Source organism: Euprymna scolopes, chromosome 33, assembly GCF_053919585.1.
Source record: "Euprymna scolopes isolate OS-2025 chromosome 33, ASM5391958v1, whole genome shotgun sequence".
Taxonomy (NCBI): Eukaryota; Metazoa; Mollusca; class Cephalopoda; order Sepiida; family Sepiolidae; genus Euprymna; species Euprymna scolopes.
In genome coordinates this window covers 6,995,637-7,010,636 of record NC_136514.1, presented here as the reverse complement: position 1 = coordinate 7,010,636, position 15,000 = coordinate 6,995,637, and the positions used below count along the sequence as shown (strand labels likewise).

At 32.3% G+C, this 15,000-nt stretch overlaps 1 protein-coding gene across 2 annotated transcripts in view; it reads left to right on the top strand.

The window, feature by feature from the left end:
* Window positions 1-15,000, top strand: part of LOC145258135 (molybdenum cofactor sulfurase-like) — a 1,297,067-nt gene that overhangs the window by 1,242,930 nt on the left and 39,137 nt on the right. The window contains exons 8-10 of one of the 2 annotated variants that reach the window (XM_080115879.1): window positions 6,787-7,179; window positions 7,939-8,101; window positions 11,668-11,758. In XM_080115879.1, coding sequence (XP_079972005.1) covers window positions 6,787-7,179; window positions 7,939-8,101; window positions 11,668-11,758 — 647 coding nt within the window. The remainder of the gene's footprint in view (window positions 1-6,786; window positions 7,180-7,938; window positions 8,102-11,667; window positions 11,759-15,000) is intronic. The other variant, XM_080115880.1, reaches the window with a different exon arrangement.

Below are 15,000 nucleotides of genomic sequence, written 5' to 3'. Positions count from 1 at the left end.
GGGGAGAGCAACGTGCTTCCCTTATGTAAATTAGATATGGTATATACATATATATACATTTTATGAGAGAAAAAAAACTAAATTAGAGTAAACTAGTGTAGTGGATTACGTCTAAAAGATAAAATATCGTAGAGATTAAAAAAAAATGTGTTTGGAAATATAGCGGTGATAGATTAAATAAATAAAATGACATGAGATTACGAAAGAATCTTTTTTTAAATTAGAAATAATTGAATTGGGATAAAATAGCGCAGTAACTTAAAAGATGGTGTCTAAAAATAAGAATAGGAGGTGATAAAATGGAGTCTAAAAATAGATAATGATAAAATACAGTAAATAAGTAAAATAAAAATAAAATTAAGTGAAATTACGAATTTATTTATCTTGTTTGTTATTAGTATTTTTATTTATAGTATGGTTGTTCTTGTCCGGGGTTGGTTTGTTATTATTATTATTATTATTATTATTATTATTATTATTATTATTATTATTATTATTATTATTTCTGCTAGTGTTAGTTTTATTTTTGTCATGGTGTCTACTTTTTTTATTGTTTATTTTGTTGTTGTTTACATTGTTTTTATTTAGTATTTTGTTATTATGTGCTTTAATTATCATCTCTAAATTTTCGCAACAACTGTAGGATAACTTTAAGGTATTTTTATTGAAGATTTTGTGTAAGGGGTTGGTTGTGGGAAAGTATTTTTCAATAAGATCTAGAAATTTCTTGCCAAGTTTTGTTTTTAACATTTGATTGTATGGGGCCGTATACCAAATTATAGTTCTTTTTCTTCTATTTTTAATTTTATTATAGTTATTGGTGTTTTGTTGCTTATATTTGATATCGATATTTTTGTATCCACTATTTTTTAGGGCTGTTTCGTAGATATTGGAGATATAGACTTTTATCCCTCGATATCCGAAGAACTTTTTAACATTACCCTAAGATTTGCCGAGGCATACACTGATATATTCTCGGAAGAAATCAACACCATTAAAAAATGTAGAAAATCAGTTCTGATAAATAACAATAACCAATGGATAAAAACTAAAATGAAAAATTCGTTTGATTTGGCGATGGGTGCCAGGGATTCTGCAGAGGCATCAGATCTTGTGGGATTATTCATTCTATATACCCTCACAAGCATATTCGATACTACGGATATCGGCCTATATAGAGATGACGGACTAGCTAAAATAAAAAAATTCCAACAAAGTCAAGGGAGAAAACTTTAAGAAAATCATACACAAGGAAATGAAAAAATTAGGCCTAAAAGCAGACATATCAGCTAACATAAAAATAACAAACTTCCTGGACGTCACGTTAAACTTAGATAAAAACACATATGAACCATACTTAAAAGATAACGCTACTCCAATTTACGTAAACCCTAAGTCCAATCACCCACCATCAATTATAAAACACATTCCTAACTCGATCGTAAGTAGACTCAGTAATAACTCAAGCGATGAAAATGCATTTAACAGGTCAACTATAATTTGGTATACGGCCCCATACAATCAAATGTTAAAAACAAAACTTGACAAGATATTTCTAGATCTTATTGAAAAACACAATATTTTCAATATAAATACCTTAAAGTTATCCTACAGCTGCTGCAAAAATTTAGAGATGATAATTAAAGCACATAATAGCAAAATATTAAATAAAAACAATGTAAACAACAACAAAATAAACAATAAAAAAAAGTAGACACCATGACAAAAATAAAACTAACACTAGCAGAAATAATAATAATAATAATAATAATAATAATAATAATAATAATAATAATAATAGTAATAGACCAACCCCGGACAACAACAACCATACTAGAAATAAAAATAAAGATACTAATAACGAACAAGATAAATGCAGCAGTAGACACCGCACACTTTGCCCACTTCAAAAGAAATATCTAACCAAAAGTGTAGTTTACCAGGCCACAATATTTGCAAAAGAAAACCCGAATAACAAGAAATATTACGTAGATATCACACACACACACACATATATATATATATATATATATATATATATATATATATATATATATATATATATATATATACAGGGTGGCCGAAAAGTCCCAGGACACTCTATTTTTAATATTTTAATGCTGTTAAATATGATTGATTTTAATATTCTAATGTTGTTTTCTGCTTTGTTTCTAATAAAGTTCTCTTTTTTTGTTGAATATATATGTTTTCTGTGTGTTTCATTAAAAAATACTGTGTTTTATTAAAAATACATGTATAGTGTCCTGGGACTTTTCGGCCACCCTATATATATATATATATATATATATATATATATATATATATATATATATATATATATATATATAAACTAACATAAAAAAATCCTAACCTAGATTTAAAACAGGTCAAGAAACTAGATATCCATGGTAAATAGAGCACACACAAAGGAACAGGTCAACCAGAGGTCAAATAGGCCTTTGTCCGGTGTACATGTTCATTGGCTGATAGGAAGGGCGTGGTGGATACTAGAAAGCTGATTGGCTAACTAAAATCTCAATAGAAGGTGCGTATATAAAAACGACAGACAACCACAAAAATCGCGCATAAGCCTTAAGAGTTCTAGAGTGGATGAAACACGGAATATTCAGTGTAGCCTAATCGCCATGTATATTTTATAACTTACTATATATATATATATATATATATATATATATATATATATATATATATATATATATATATATATATATATATATATATAATAGAAAAATATTATTATTGAAAATTTATTCAAATTTTCAATAATAACATAAAGAAGGTATATAAAATTTTTATTATCTGACAAATCGTACAAATAAACCTGAAAGAACTTATTCCACAGAGTTTCAAAAAATGCAATTCTTATCAGGGGGAAGAGGTTTGCAAAATATACAATAAATTTTGCAGGTTAATGCATTAAAAGAAAATACAAATATAAAAAGTTATTAAACAGTAAGTGAAGTTTATAGGGATGCAAAATGATTATGAAAGCAGGAAACGGAAAAGGTGAGAAAAAGAATATGGTAACAATACAACAAATAAGAAGAAAAGATCTAGAACAGAATAAGTCCATTGGTAATCCATAAGGAACAGGAAAACAGAGTAAAAGATGTCCAGGATAAATAAATGTTCCCAGAAAAAAATATCAAATCAGTTTTAAAAATAAAAAAGTTTTTAAAAAAATAACGGATAAGGTAAATGAAAGTGTTGAAGTGAAGATTCAAGGGATAGCAATAAAAGATTGAAATTGAAATTGAGAAAGGGATAGTAAGAAAAAAGAGGAAAAATGAAAAAGAAAGAGAAGAACAGAGAAGAGGAAGAAAGAATAGTAAGAAACCGAAAAAAGGGGAGAGAAAGAAAGATATACATAGTTGAGAGAAAAAGAGAGTAAGAAAGGGGGTAGGTGGCAGATGGAGAACCATTGTTATAAATCTATTTTTAGAACAGATAAATATAGATCAGTGAGGTCTATTTGACCTAGACAGGAAGATAATTCAAATTAATTTATTTTAAATTTGAAGGGAAGTTAAATGGGTACAAAGATTTACTCCCTGAACTGATGATTCCCAAAAGGATTAAACACTACTGTCTGTAGGTAATAAAAATAATTATATTAATAATTATAAATATATATGTATATATATTAGAATTCCCCCGATTCTGATACAATTACCGATACCGTACTAAATTCCAGATTCCAATGCAATTATTGATTCTGATATAAATTATTAAATATTTAAGAATAGATTTGTTATTTTTCCCCGATTATTGTGAAAACACATCAAATGTGCAGATAAGTTCACAACCGTAAAAATATACTTATGGAAGATGATCTATAGTTTTAGTTTCACTGTTTAAAAATCAATAAATATTTATTATTTTATTATTACTACCAGCAGTGAAAAAATTTGCTTTAAACAAAATCAATTAAAAACGACAATTAAAAGAATCATTTTTGGCATTGCAAAGTAAGCACAATTTTTTCTGATTTCGATACCGATTCCGATACTCTCCAAAATTCCGATTTTTCCAATTCCCGATTCCGATTCGAACTAATCGTTCCAACATTGATATAATATAATATAATATAATATAATATAATATAATATAATATATATAATATAATATAATATATATAATATAATATAATATAATATATATAATATAATATAATATAATATAATATATATAATATAATATATATAATATGATATAATATATATAATATAATATAATATATATAATATAATATAATATATATAATATAATATAATATATATAATATAATATAATATAATATATATAATATAATATAATATAATATAATATATATAATATAATATATATAATATGATATAATATATATAATATAATATAATATATATAATATAATATAATATATATAATATAATATAATATATATAATATAATATATATAATATGATATAATATATAATATAATATAATATATATAATATAATATAATATATATAATATAATATAATATATATAATATAATATAATATAACATACGACAATATGTATATATAAAACAATGTAATCAATTTTAATGATTGCTAAATAGAATTATTTGAAATCGGTTTTACATGATCAAGTAAACAATTATTTATGTCTACATTTGTACCTTATGTTTTACAGATTTTCTTTTTTTTAGTATAGAATCACTTTTAATAGCAAACCGTTTAATTGGTATACGTGCTCGACCAAGTATTTCTCCACAGAAAAAGCCAAGAAAACTTTGGCACAATTACAAAGGAATTCTTATAAAGTTGGCGTAGTGAAAGAGTTTTCGGATTCTTTTTCCTCTGGCGACTGTTTTTTCAAAATACACAGATCAGTTTGTCTTATTCTTCTCAGAATTTCCACCTGGCAGCAAAATGAAGCCAGTTGTAGGTTAACGTATATAAAATTTGTCAGCTGCACCTTTTTTTTCCCAAATGTTTACAGATGTATATTTAATAATAACCGATTCACTTCAGTTCATAAAAATGTTTACAGATGAAGCCAGTTGTAGGTTAACGTATATAAAATTTGTCAGCTGCACCTTTTTTTTCCAAATGTTTACAGATGTATATTTAATAATAACCGATTCACTTCAGTTCATAAAAATGTTTACAGATGTATATTTAATAATAACCAATTCACTTCAGTTCATAAAAATGTTTACAGATGTATATTTAATAATAACCGATTCACTTCAGTTCATAAAAATGTTTACAAATGTATATTTAATAATAACCGATTCACTTCAGTTCATAAAAATGTTTACAGATGTATATTTAATAATAACCGATTCACTTCAGTTCATAAAAATGTTTACAGATGTATATTTGATAATAACCGATTCACTTCAGTTCATAAAAATGTTTACAAATGTATATTTAATAATAACCGATTCACTTCAGTTCATAAAAATGTTTACAGATGTATATTTAATAATAACCGATTCACTTCAGTTCATAAAAATGTTTACAGATGTATATTTAATAATAACCGATTCACTTCAGTTCATAAAAATGTTTACAAATGTATATTTAATAATAACCGATTCACTTCAGTTCATAAAAATGTTTACAGATGTATATTTAATAATAACCGATTCACTTCAGTTCATAAAAATGTTTACAGATGTATATTTAATAATAACCGAATCGGTTATTATTAAATATACATCTGTAAACATTTTTATAAACTGAAGTGAATCGGTTATTATTGGAGTAGCAAGTTTTGACAACAGTGTGTCGCGTTTTGGAGTTGTGAGTTCTGATAGTAGAGCGTCGAATTCAATCCCGGAAGTGCAACATAGTCGTCAATTCATCAGAGAAAGTATCGAATAAGATGATAACCAATTTGTGGGCAAGAGGTATAAGAAAATGGAGATGGATGAGAACTCGGATGTAGAGAAAGCATACCTAGATAGAAAAGCTAAGCTTTGTTACCTGGGTCATACCACTGGATGGATCACAGGGTGGAGCAGGTGCTATAGATTGAGTAAGTTGAGGGAACTTCTGCCATCATTAACCCTCGGAGACAATGTAAGACAATGGAGATGGATGAAAACTCAGATGTGGGAAAAATATATCTAGATTGAGGTTGTTAGAAATTTTTGCTACTTTATTCTGTTGTTATGAGACCATCTTCCCAGGCATTACTTTTTCTTTTGGGCGATTGTAGTGTAGTATGTGATTTTCATGATGCCTCCCAGGCATCATCTCATCATGATGTTCGTTCATCATATATACTATCAAAGATCGCTTGAAAAATGGTTGGCTCACTCTACCATTCCAGATGGTATCTGACTGCCAATGCAATCCTCTATCTGTATAAGGGCCAAATATGTCCTAAAACGGAGTATTGTTGCCACATCTGGAGAAGCTGCTCAATGCGCTCTATGTTTCCTTGATAGAGTTCAAAACCAGCTTCGAAACCTAGTAAGTGTTGGCCTTTCCTCTTCCCTGCAACCTTTTTCCTACAGAAGAGACAAGCCTGCAAGCTTGTTGCAAGCCTGTCTTTGCTCTATTGTTATTTTCATGGCAAGTGTTCGTCTGAGCTCCAATCTATGGACCATCCTTGCCAAACTTTCTACACAAATTTACACCATTAACGATTACTACACTTCCACATTACATTCATTAACCCTTATCCTCGAGTGGCCTTCGGTCCTTAATAAGCATAGACTCCCTTGCAAAAAAAAAAAACTATAGTAATAATAATGATGTTACTACTGTCTTTTTATCTTTCTAGGCAGGCCATGTCTGTGGTGATGAGAAAGATATGATAGACGACCACCCGACTGGTGCTGTGAGAATTTCTTTTGGTTCCGGTTCCACAGAATCTGATGTGCATGAATGCATAAAATTTATCCAAAATTGTTTCATAGAAACACAAGCGGAGTGTTCTTTAGAAGGGTTGAATCCAGCATCTGAACCCCCTTCATCCATTTCTTTGCACCATCCGACTACTGACAAGCATTCTCTAGAACTTCCAAGCAATTCTGATGAAGCTAAAACACTATTTGATCTGCCTCCAAGTTTTACTCCAGCATCACGCGAAGGAAATGACAGCCATGTTGAAAGAACCCAAAGATTTCTTTCTCAGTTATTTTTATATCCTGTAAAGTCTTGCGCTGGCATGAAGGTATGTGACCTATTTTTCTTAAATTTATTAGTTTATTATTACTACTAGCAGTGAAAGATTTTGCTTTAAACAAACTCAAATAAAAAAGATAATTAAAAGAATCGTTTTTGGCATTGATAAATAGACACAATTTTTTTCTGATTCCAATACTCTCAAAATTTCCGATTTTTCCAATTCTTAAAGTGATTTGGCCTATTTTTCTTTGTTTTGACAATATATATCTTCGTTAGGATCAGGCATGGAATTGTGTTGTTTTTTTGTTTTTTTCTGTTGTTGTGGCATAGAATTAATAGCAAATCAAAGTTTGTGTGATGATTAACAGGGATCTTTTTCTCAAATGTTTCAGTAATGAGGATAATGCGTGGCTTGCGTGAAAAGAATCAGAGAGTGTTTTTTTTTATGCAAACTAATTCCATACCTGAGGAAGATGTATATCACCGAAACTAAGTTGATTTTTTAATTAATAAATAATTGTTTATTTTCTTAAAAAATTTGCATTGTATTTGTTTTTTAATTTACAAATTTAAACTTTCATTTTAATTTGTTTAATGAGTCATAATTTGCAATTGATTGACAAAATAATCTCTTAATACGTTTTTTTTTTACTTTTATTTATTCCATATAACCCATATAGCCCCATTTTCTATATTTATCTTAATCCAGAGTGCCCCTCTGTATTTTCCTCACATAAAAATCTGACCTTGTGTATAACTTTCCCCTCATAGAGAGGTCTCTGATTCCTAAGATTTCTCATTCCAGGTGACAAAATGGCCGATTGTAGCATCTGGACTTCTCCATGATCGAGAATGGATGGTTGTCACAGAACGGGGTGTTGCAGTCACGCAGAAAAGTCTTCCAAAACTCTGCCTCATCCAACCAATGGTTAACTTGGCTGAAAAAACACTCACCTTGCACTATCCAGGTAGGTATAGTTCCATTCTTTTTTTTTTTTTTTTTTAAGGGGTTGGGTCCATAAATTGTGCTTCAGAAATTAAAATTTTTATTATTACAAGGGTTATTCCAAAAGTAAAGCCTCCTATTTTTTAACTGAAAAAAATTGAAGACAAAAGTGGCACCATTAAAATGAGCTACCTTTTATGATCCAGAATTTATTTTTCTAGAAAGTCACTACCATTCTCAATGCTCTTTCGTCAGGAATTCAATGATGCATCTCTACTTCTGACGCACATTCATGACGAGGGTTGCTTTCATAGTCTCATACCGTCAATATCTGCAACAGAGAAATGAAACATCCAGATTATAAATACATAAGTTTAATCATCACAACAATGCAATTTGTAATCTCCTCTGATCTATTTGGAGGGAATAAAAAATAGGAGACATTACTTTTGGAATACCCTTTTTACCTATTAATACATTATACATAGATTAATACAGATTGACCAAAATAGATTTATTCAGTGCTATTAAAGAACACAGACATGAATGACCGTTCTTTGCCAGCAACTTAAAAGTGACACATATCATACCCCCCCACACACACACGCGTTATAACTTACTCTTCTTCTACTCCCACCCACTAAACTATCTTGGATACATTTGGATAAGGTATGCGGGTATTCACGCTGCAACATACCAGCCAAGGTTGGCCCTGATATCATTCTGGCTTAACCCATTAGACTCTTCTTTCTTGGAATAAAGTATGGTCCAGTTTGATTATAAGAGGAATGGGGAAAGTTCATTTCCAATTGTCTTAATTAAGGCAACTCTATCAGAGAATACTGACTGGTTCATTTTCAGCTATTTTTGAACCTGACTAGAGTGCCCCCTTAGGGGAGCTGATTTGCTCCACTTTGCAGCCTTGTGAGACATTTTGTTGGAGAAACAAATGGAAATGCTAAACACATGTCTGACATTTAACTACGTTTTGAAAATAAGAGTTAATGTCTCTGAATTTTTTTTAAATGAGGAGTTCATTATTCGTATTATACGAATTCTTTGGAGTACTATCATTATGTTGGGTGTTATTTTCACAATGTTTCGGTTGATGTAGTCTCCGACCATTTTCAGGCGTATTTTGTTGAACTCAAGAGTTTTTCTGTTGAATTCGGGAATCTGCACAAAATTTTGAGCGGAGAATTTTATTTAATCCCTGGAGATAGCTTGCTTTCGTCCCATCAGCCATGACTGGGTAGAAGTCACAAGTAATTCGCAATTGTGTTTTTGAGTGCCACCCGCACTGAGGATTGAACCCTCAATCTCCAGAACAGTGTGACTAACAACTCAATTTTATCAAGCATTTTACCCATTTGGGCAATGGATCTTCTGACTTCAATTTAGATAGGAAGTTTTGTGAATCAGTATTTAATTTTAATAACTACACCAAGTATTGCTTTTAGTCGTTTTTTTTGTTTTGTTTTGTTTTTCTTTTCTTTTAATTAACTCTTATTTGAAAATATTGATTTAAAGTGGATGAATTAGAACCAGATATTTTATGTGATCGCGTCACTCTCAAACTGGAACTTAAAAATGGGTTTAAATAAAGGCTGAATGAAGAAAAAGATAAAGAAGACCATCATTTTTTTATGGAAATCGTTTCAAACAAAGATGAAGCCACTTGATGTTGTGGTGACTGAATCTCAAGGTGATTCCTACCAACGCTAAAACGCAAATGTCTCTAATTCATAAGAGTAGTGGTTGATGGGCATAAATTAGAATGCTGCAGTCCCTCAGGGGTCCATCCTGAGCCCAACTCTCTTCCTGATCTTCCAAATAACATCCTAAGATCATTCGTTGACATTTATGCTGATGACGCTATCATCTATGGCAACACATCAAAGGCCATAAATGACAAAGTTCTCTCTCCTCTGATCTTGAGCACATGGTACAATGGGGAAAGCGGTGCCTGGTTACTTTTAATGCATCTAAAACCAAGCTTTTATCTTTACATCATCATCGCTCTGATCCTTATCTGGCATCAATTGAAATGAATGGCTTTCGTCTTAGGGAGACTGCATGTTTTGGCAAAGCTTCTGGGATTGACCTTTACTCCTGATCTGAAATGGAACACGTACATCAAATCCTGCTGGAAAAACGGTAAGATCCTTCTACCGCTCCAGTAGATATCTCAGTCCTGATGCAATTCTCTACCTATATAAAAGCCAGGTACGACCAATGATAGAGTACTGTTGCCACATCTGGGCAGGAGTTGCTAGAAGCAGCTTATCCTGCCTTGACAGAGTTCAAAATAGACTTCGTAGCTTAGTGGGGAATGTCTGTTTCTCTTCCCTGCAACCTCTTTCTCACAGAAGAGACGTTGTGAGCCTGTCTCTGCTTTATCGTTATTTTCTTGGCAATTGCTCATCTGAGCTTCAATCTATGGTTCCCCACTTGTCAAACTTTCACAAAAAACACTCGTTTATCAACAATTTCCCACACTCCTTATCTGTGCCTAAACCTAAGCATAGATTCCATGAACAAAGCTTCTTTCTTAAAACTGCACGCTTGTGGAACTCTGTTCCGTTTGGCTGCTTTCCAGCTGACTACAATTTGATTGTCTTCAAGTCCAACATAAACAAGTTCTTGATGAACCATACACCTAAGTAGTCCAATTTACAAAATTTCCACTTACTTATGCATACCTATTAACCCTTATCCTCGAGTGGTCTCCGGGCCTTGATAAGTGGTGACTCCTTTGGAAAAAAAAAATTGCTTACCCTCCTTCTTCCTCCATTTGGATTCGCTTTCTTCATTACATCCTAAAGCAATTAAGTTTCACCGAAAAGTGTTAAGTATTTTCAACCAATAAAAATTGTTTCAAATCCTAAAATGTAACACTTGTATGTGAAAGTAATAAGCCAGTGTGAACTTAGAAACCCCCCCCCCATAAGATTTAGTTAACAAAATCAGTTTTGTCCAAAATTCTCAAGTTTGCCTGCACTTTGAACAGGACTGCAGGAAATCTGCTCAACACCCTTCTCTGTGACTTTTATATTCTTATTTCTTGTGTAAAAATGTTTTGTTAAAAATTTTCGTTTTTTTCCGATTTCTTCATTTACAAAACTTTTACAAAAATTTTTTTACAAAATATAAAAGTTATTTTAATAATGAAAATGTTCATTTGTGCAAATACGTGCTTGGTAAAGAAATTTGTGTGAATAGTCATAAGTCAAAATGTTCATCGTGTGAGTAATATAAGTATGTAAGTATGTGGCAACATGGCTCTGTGTATGTATGTGTGTTGGTTTACCTTCTTGTTAATGCATGTATGGCTGTGAGTAGCAATTCGTTTCTGTTCGCCTGATAGTCGCTAGTGTTGTATAGGAATGTGTGTGCAAGATGAAGGAGGCTGGTACGTGAGTCACTGAGTCCTTTTCGGCTCCTCGGTAGGGAGGGGGAGGATATTGCTTCTTTAATACTTGATTTATTTGTTCAGAAAAATGCAACATTTTATTCGTCATTCTTTTTTTTTTTATTGAACGGCTACTTTAATAGCATAATAATGTTTCTATTTTTATGTTTTTTTAGAAGTTGCTCCTCTTCAATTAAGTTTGGATTTTCTTAAAACCAACACTGGAGAAAGAAATAAAGACTGTACCAGCAAAGTTTGCTTTAAAAAGTAATCCATTTATTTTACTTGATATGTTATCGATATATTTTGGTTTTTATCTTTCCTTTTTTTTTATAAAATAAAAAAAAAATGAATTGGTTATCAACGGAGATAATTAAAACATTTTAAAATTGATAACGTATAGAAATATAAATGGAAAAGTGAAGCCACGACATATATTTTTTACTAATATTTCGTTTCTTTTGAATTGACAAAAACTTTATAGAAATGACTAGAAATTATATTTTTGATCACTTCTGAACAACGGATTAATATAAGATGGAAGGAAGTAAAACATAAAAAAAAAACATGTAACATGCGGCCACAACCGAGATTGAACTCGCTTTGCAACAAAATCTCACCCCTTCACTCTTAAGGTCCCTAGATGCCAAAAAGCTTTCTACTTTAACATTTCCCTTGAACAGCTAGCTTTTGAAATTCCTTTCCTGATATCTGCTTCCTTGACTGTACTGATATGCTGCAGTTTAAACGTAATGTAAACAAACATCTTGTTGATCTTTCCTAGGTATGGTTCCAAATAGTAGCCCCTTACATCCACGTGGTGATATGCCTCATTAGGGTGAACGTGAGTAAAAAAAAAAAAAGAAAAATATTAAGAATGTTTCAAATTGTATTTTTTTTTTAAATAAGCAAACGAAAAAAAAAGAATGGCTGAAATCTAAGAATTTGTTGTCTTACTGATGTCAAATTTCTTGATACGAGGTGTCTTCAATAAGTTTCCAGACATTTTTCGTATAGGCACTTTTATTGATAGTACGCACATGAAACTCTCGTCCATTTCAAAGTAATCTCCTCTGGCTGCAATGCACTTGTTGTACCGTTTCAACGACTTCTAGAAGGCCCCATGGAAATCCTCTTGTGTGAGCATGTCAATTTGGTTCAACATATGGTATTCCTATAGGAGGGGATGCATAACATATGTTTTTGGGGGGCTGATAGTAAGTCCAAAATGCGGCCTCTGATAATTTGTCCATAATCATCATGTGTGTCTGCTTCTGAATGCGAAACAAGGTCTGCATCATCTGCATATAAAATTTCAAGAACAAGTTTCTGTGAAGGTTTTGATATTAGCGTTGAGACCTCTAAGGTTAAAACGTTTATCTGATGTGCAAAACGAAAACTTCACCGCAATGTCGCAATTGTTAAAAGCATTCACCAGCATCACAGCGAAATATATGGAAAATAATGTAGGAGCAAGTATGTCACCTTGTTTCACACCGTTTTCAACTGAAATTGGATCAGACAGAGATCCATTAAAGTTCACACAGGCTTTCATATTATGGTGTAACTGTTGAAGTAACTCCACAAAACTAGTAGGACAGCTTAGTTTCCTAAGAATCTTCCAGAGTGCATTGCAATTGATGGTATCAAAAGCTTTTGGTTAGATCGATAAAAACTTGATACAATTTTCCATTAGCTGTCGTGCAGAGAATATCACGTCCATTGTGCCGAGGCCAGATTTAAAACCACATTAATTCTCTGGAATGATAGAGGGACAAATCCATTTCATCAAACGATTTAACAACATTTTTGCTAAAACCTTTTCCACTGCTTCAAGCAAGCTAATGCCTCTATAATCACCACACTCAAATTTTGGCCCCTTTTCTTCATAAATTGGGATCATTATTGAATCAATCCAATCTTGAGGGATAACATTACCATTCCAAACAGCAAATATGAGTGTACAGACTGTGTTGATAATGCTATCAACTCCAAATGGCAATAATTCAACAGGTATCCCATCAAGTCCGGTTGCTTTTCCCTTATTAATCTCTGTTAATGAGCTTTTGGTCTCATCAATGCTGGGATCAATCATCATCTCATCAACGACCTCTTTTTAAGGGATACTATCAATAACTTTATCACTTTCTTCAGATGGATTATCAAAAAGATCTTGAAAATGTTTTGTCCATCGTTCCATGATCCCCTCAACATTGCTGAAAAAGAAGAATCATCTTTGGATTCCACAGGTACCAATGTTTTTGTTTTTTGTTTTTTGTTGTTTTTTTATTACATTTTCACCCCAAACAAGGCACATTGCCACTCGGGTGTAGGGGGCTACTATCAGGGTCAGCAACTACGGGGGCACTATGTAGGGATTTGGGCAGCAAGAATGTCGGTTCACGTTGCACTTGAACTTCTGCATGTCAGTACAGTTAGGGAAGCATGATCCTGGAATGGAATTCCAGAGTTCAGCGGTTCTGGGGAAGAAACTACTGGATTAGAAAGATCTTTTGCATTTAGGGATCTCTACTGTGTGGGGGTGGGATTTAGCTGCCTGTCGGTTTTGTCGAGGGTGTCTACGTCGTGGGGGTACAAGTGTCTGCAGTTCGTCAGAGCATTCACCATTAAAATACTTGTAGAACAAGCAGAGGGATGCAACGTTTCGTCGATGGGACAGAGGCTGAAGCTTAGATGCCAGTTCAGGTTCTATCAGATTTGCGACTCTCTTTTGAACCTTGTCTAGGAGCAAGAGACTAGTAGTAGACGCACCAGCCCAGATGTGACAACAATACTCCATACATGGGCGAATGGTGGCCTTATAGAGATACAGGATACTTTCAGGTGTCAGTAGTTTTCTAACACGGTAGAGAGAGCCTACCTTTTTTGCAGCGGCCCTGGCAATGTTTTCAATATAATTGTTCCAGCTCATGTTTCCTGTGAACGTTAGGCCAAGCAGTTTGAACGATGTACTCTCAGACAGGGAGTCACTGGCCATTGCTATTGGTGGCAGAGAATGTTAGAGGCTTCAGTCCAAAAGCTTGTCTGATTTTGTAATACATATCTTTTGAATTTTATCGGTCAGAATCTGAATGTCAATTTGACCCACCACTTATTCTTCATTCGACGTGTCACACGCTGTATTTTTAATTTTGCTTCTTTACCAAAAGCAGATAAGATTTTGTTGCTTGGAGATTTTAATGCAGTTATTTTAGCTGATTCATTAGAACACAGACATATCTTGTGAGCCTTTTTCTTCTTTTCCAAAAGACTGGTGATTTAAGAATCATTTTCATCAAACCAATCTGTTTAGTTTTCTTAAAGTGAAGAATTTCAGCTCCTTTACTATATACCTGTGACTTGAATCGTTCCAAAGTTCTGTCAAATAAGGTATTAATAAATGAGGTCCTAAGAGTTTCACGCACTTCCTTATTTTGTAACTTTGAGACATCGATGCGTTTTGGCACTTTAACTCCATTGGTTCGGACCTTTTTCCTTATACAAACCTG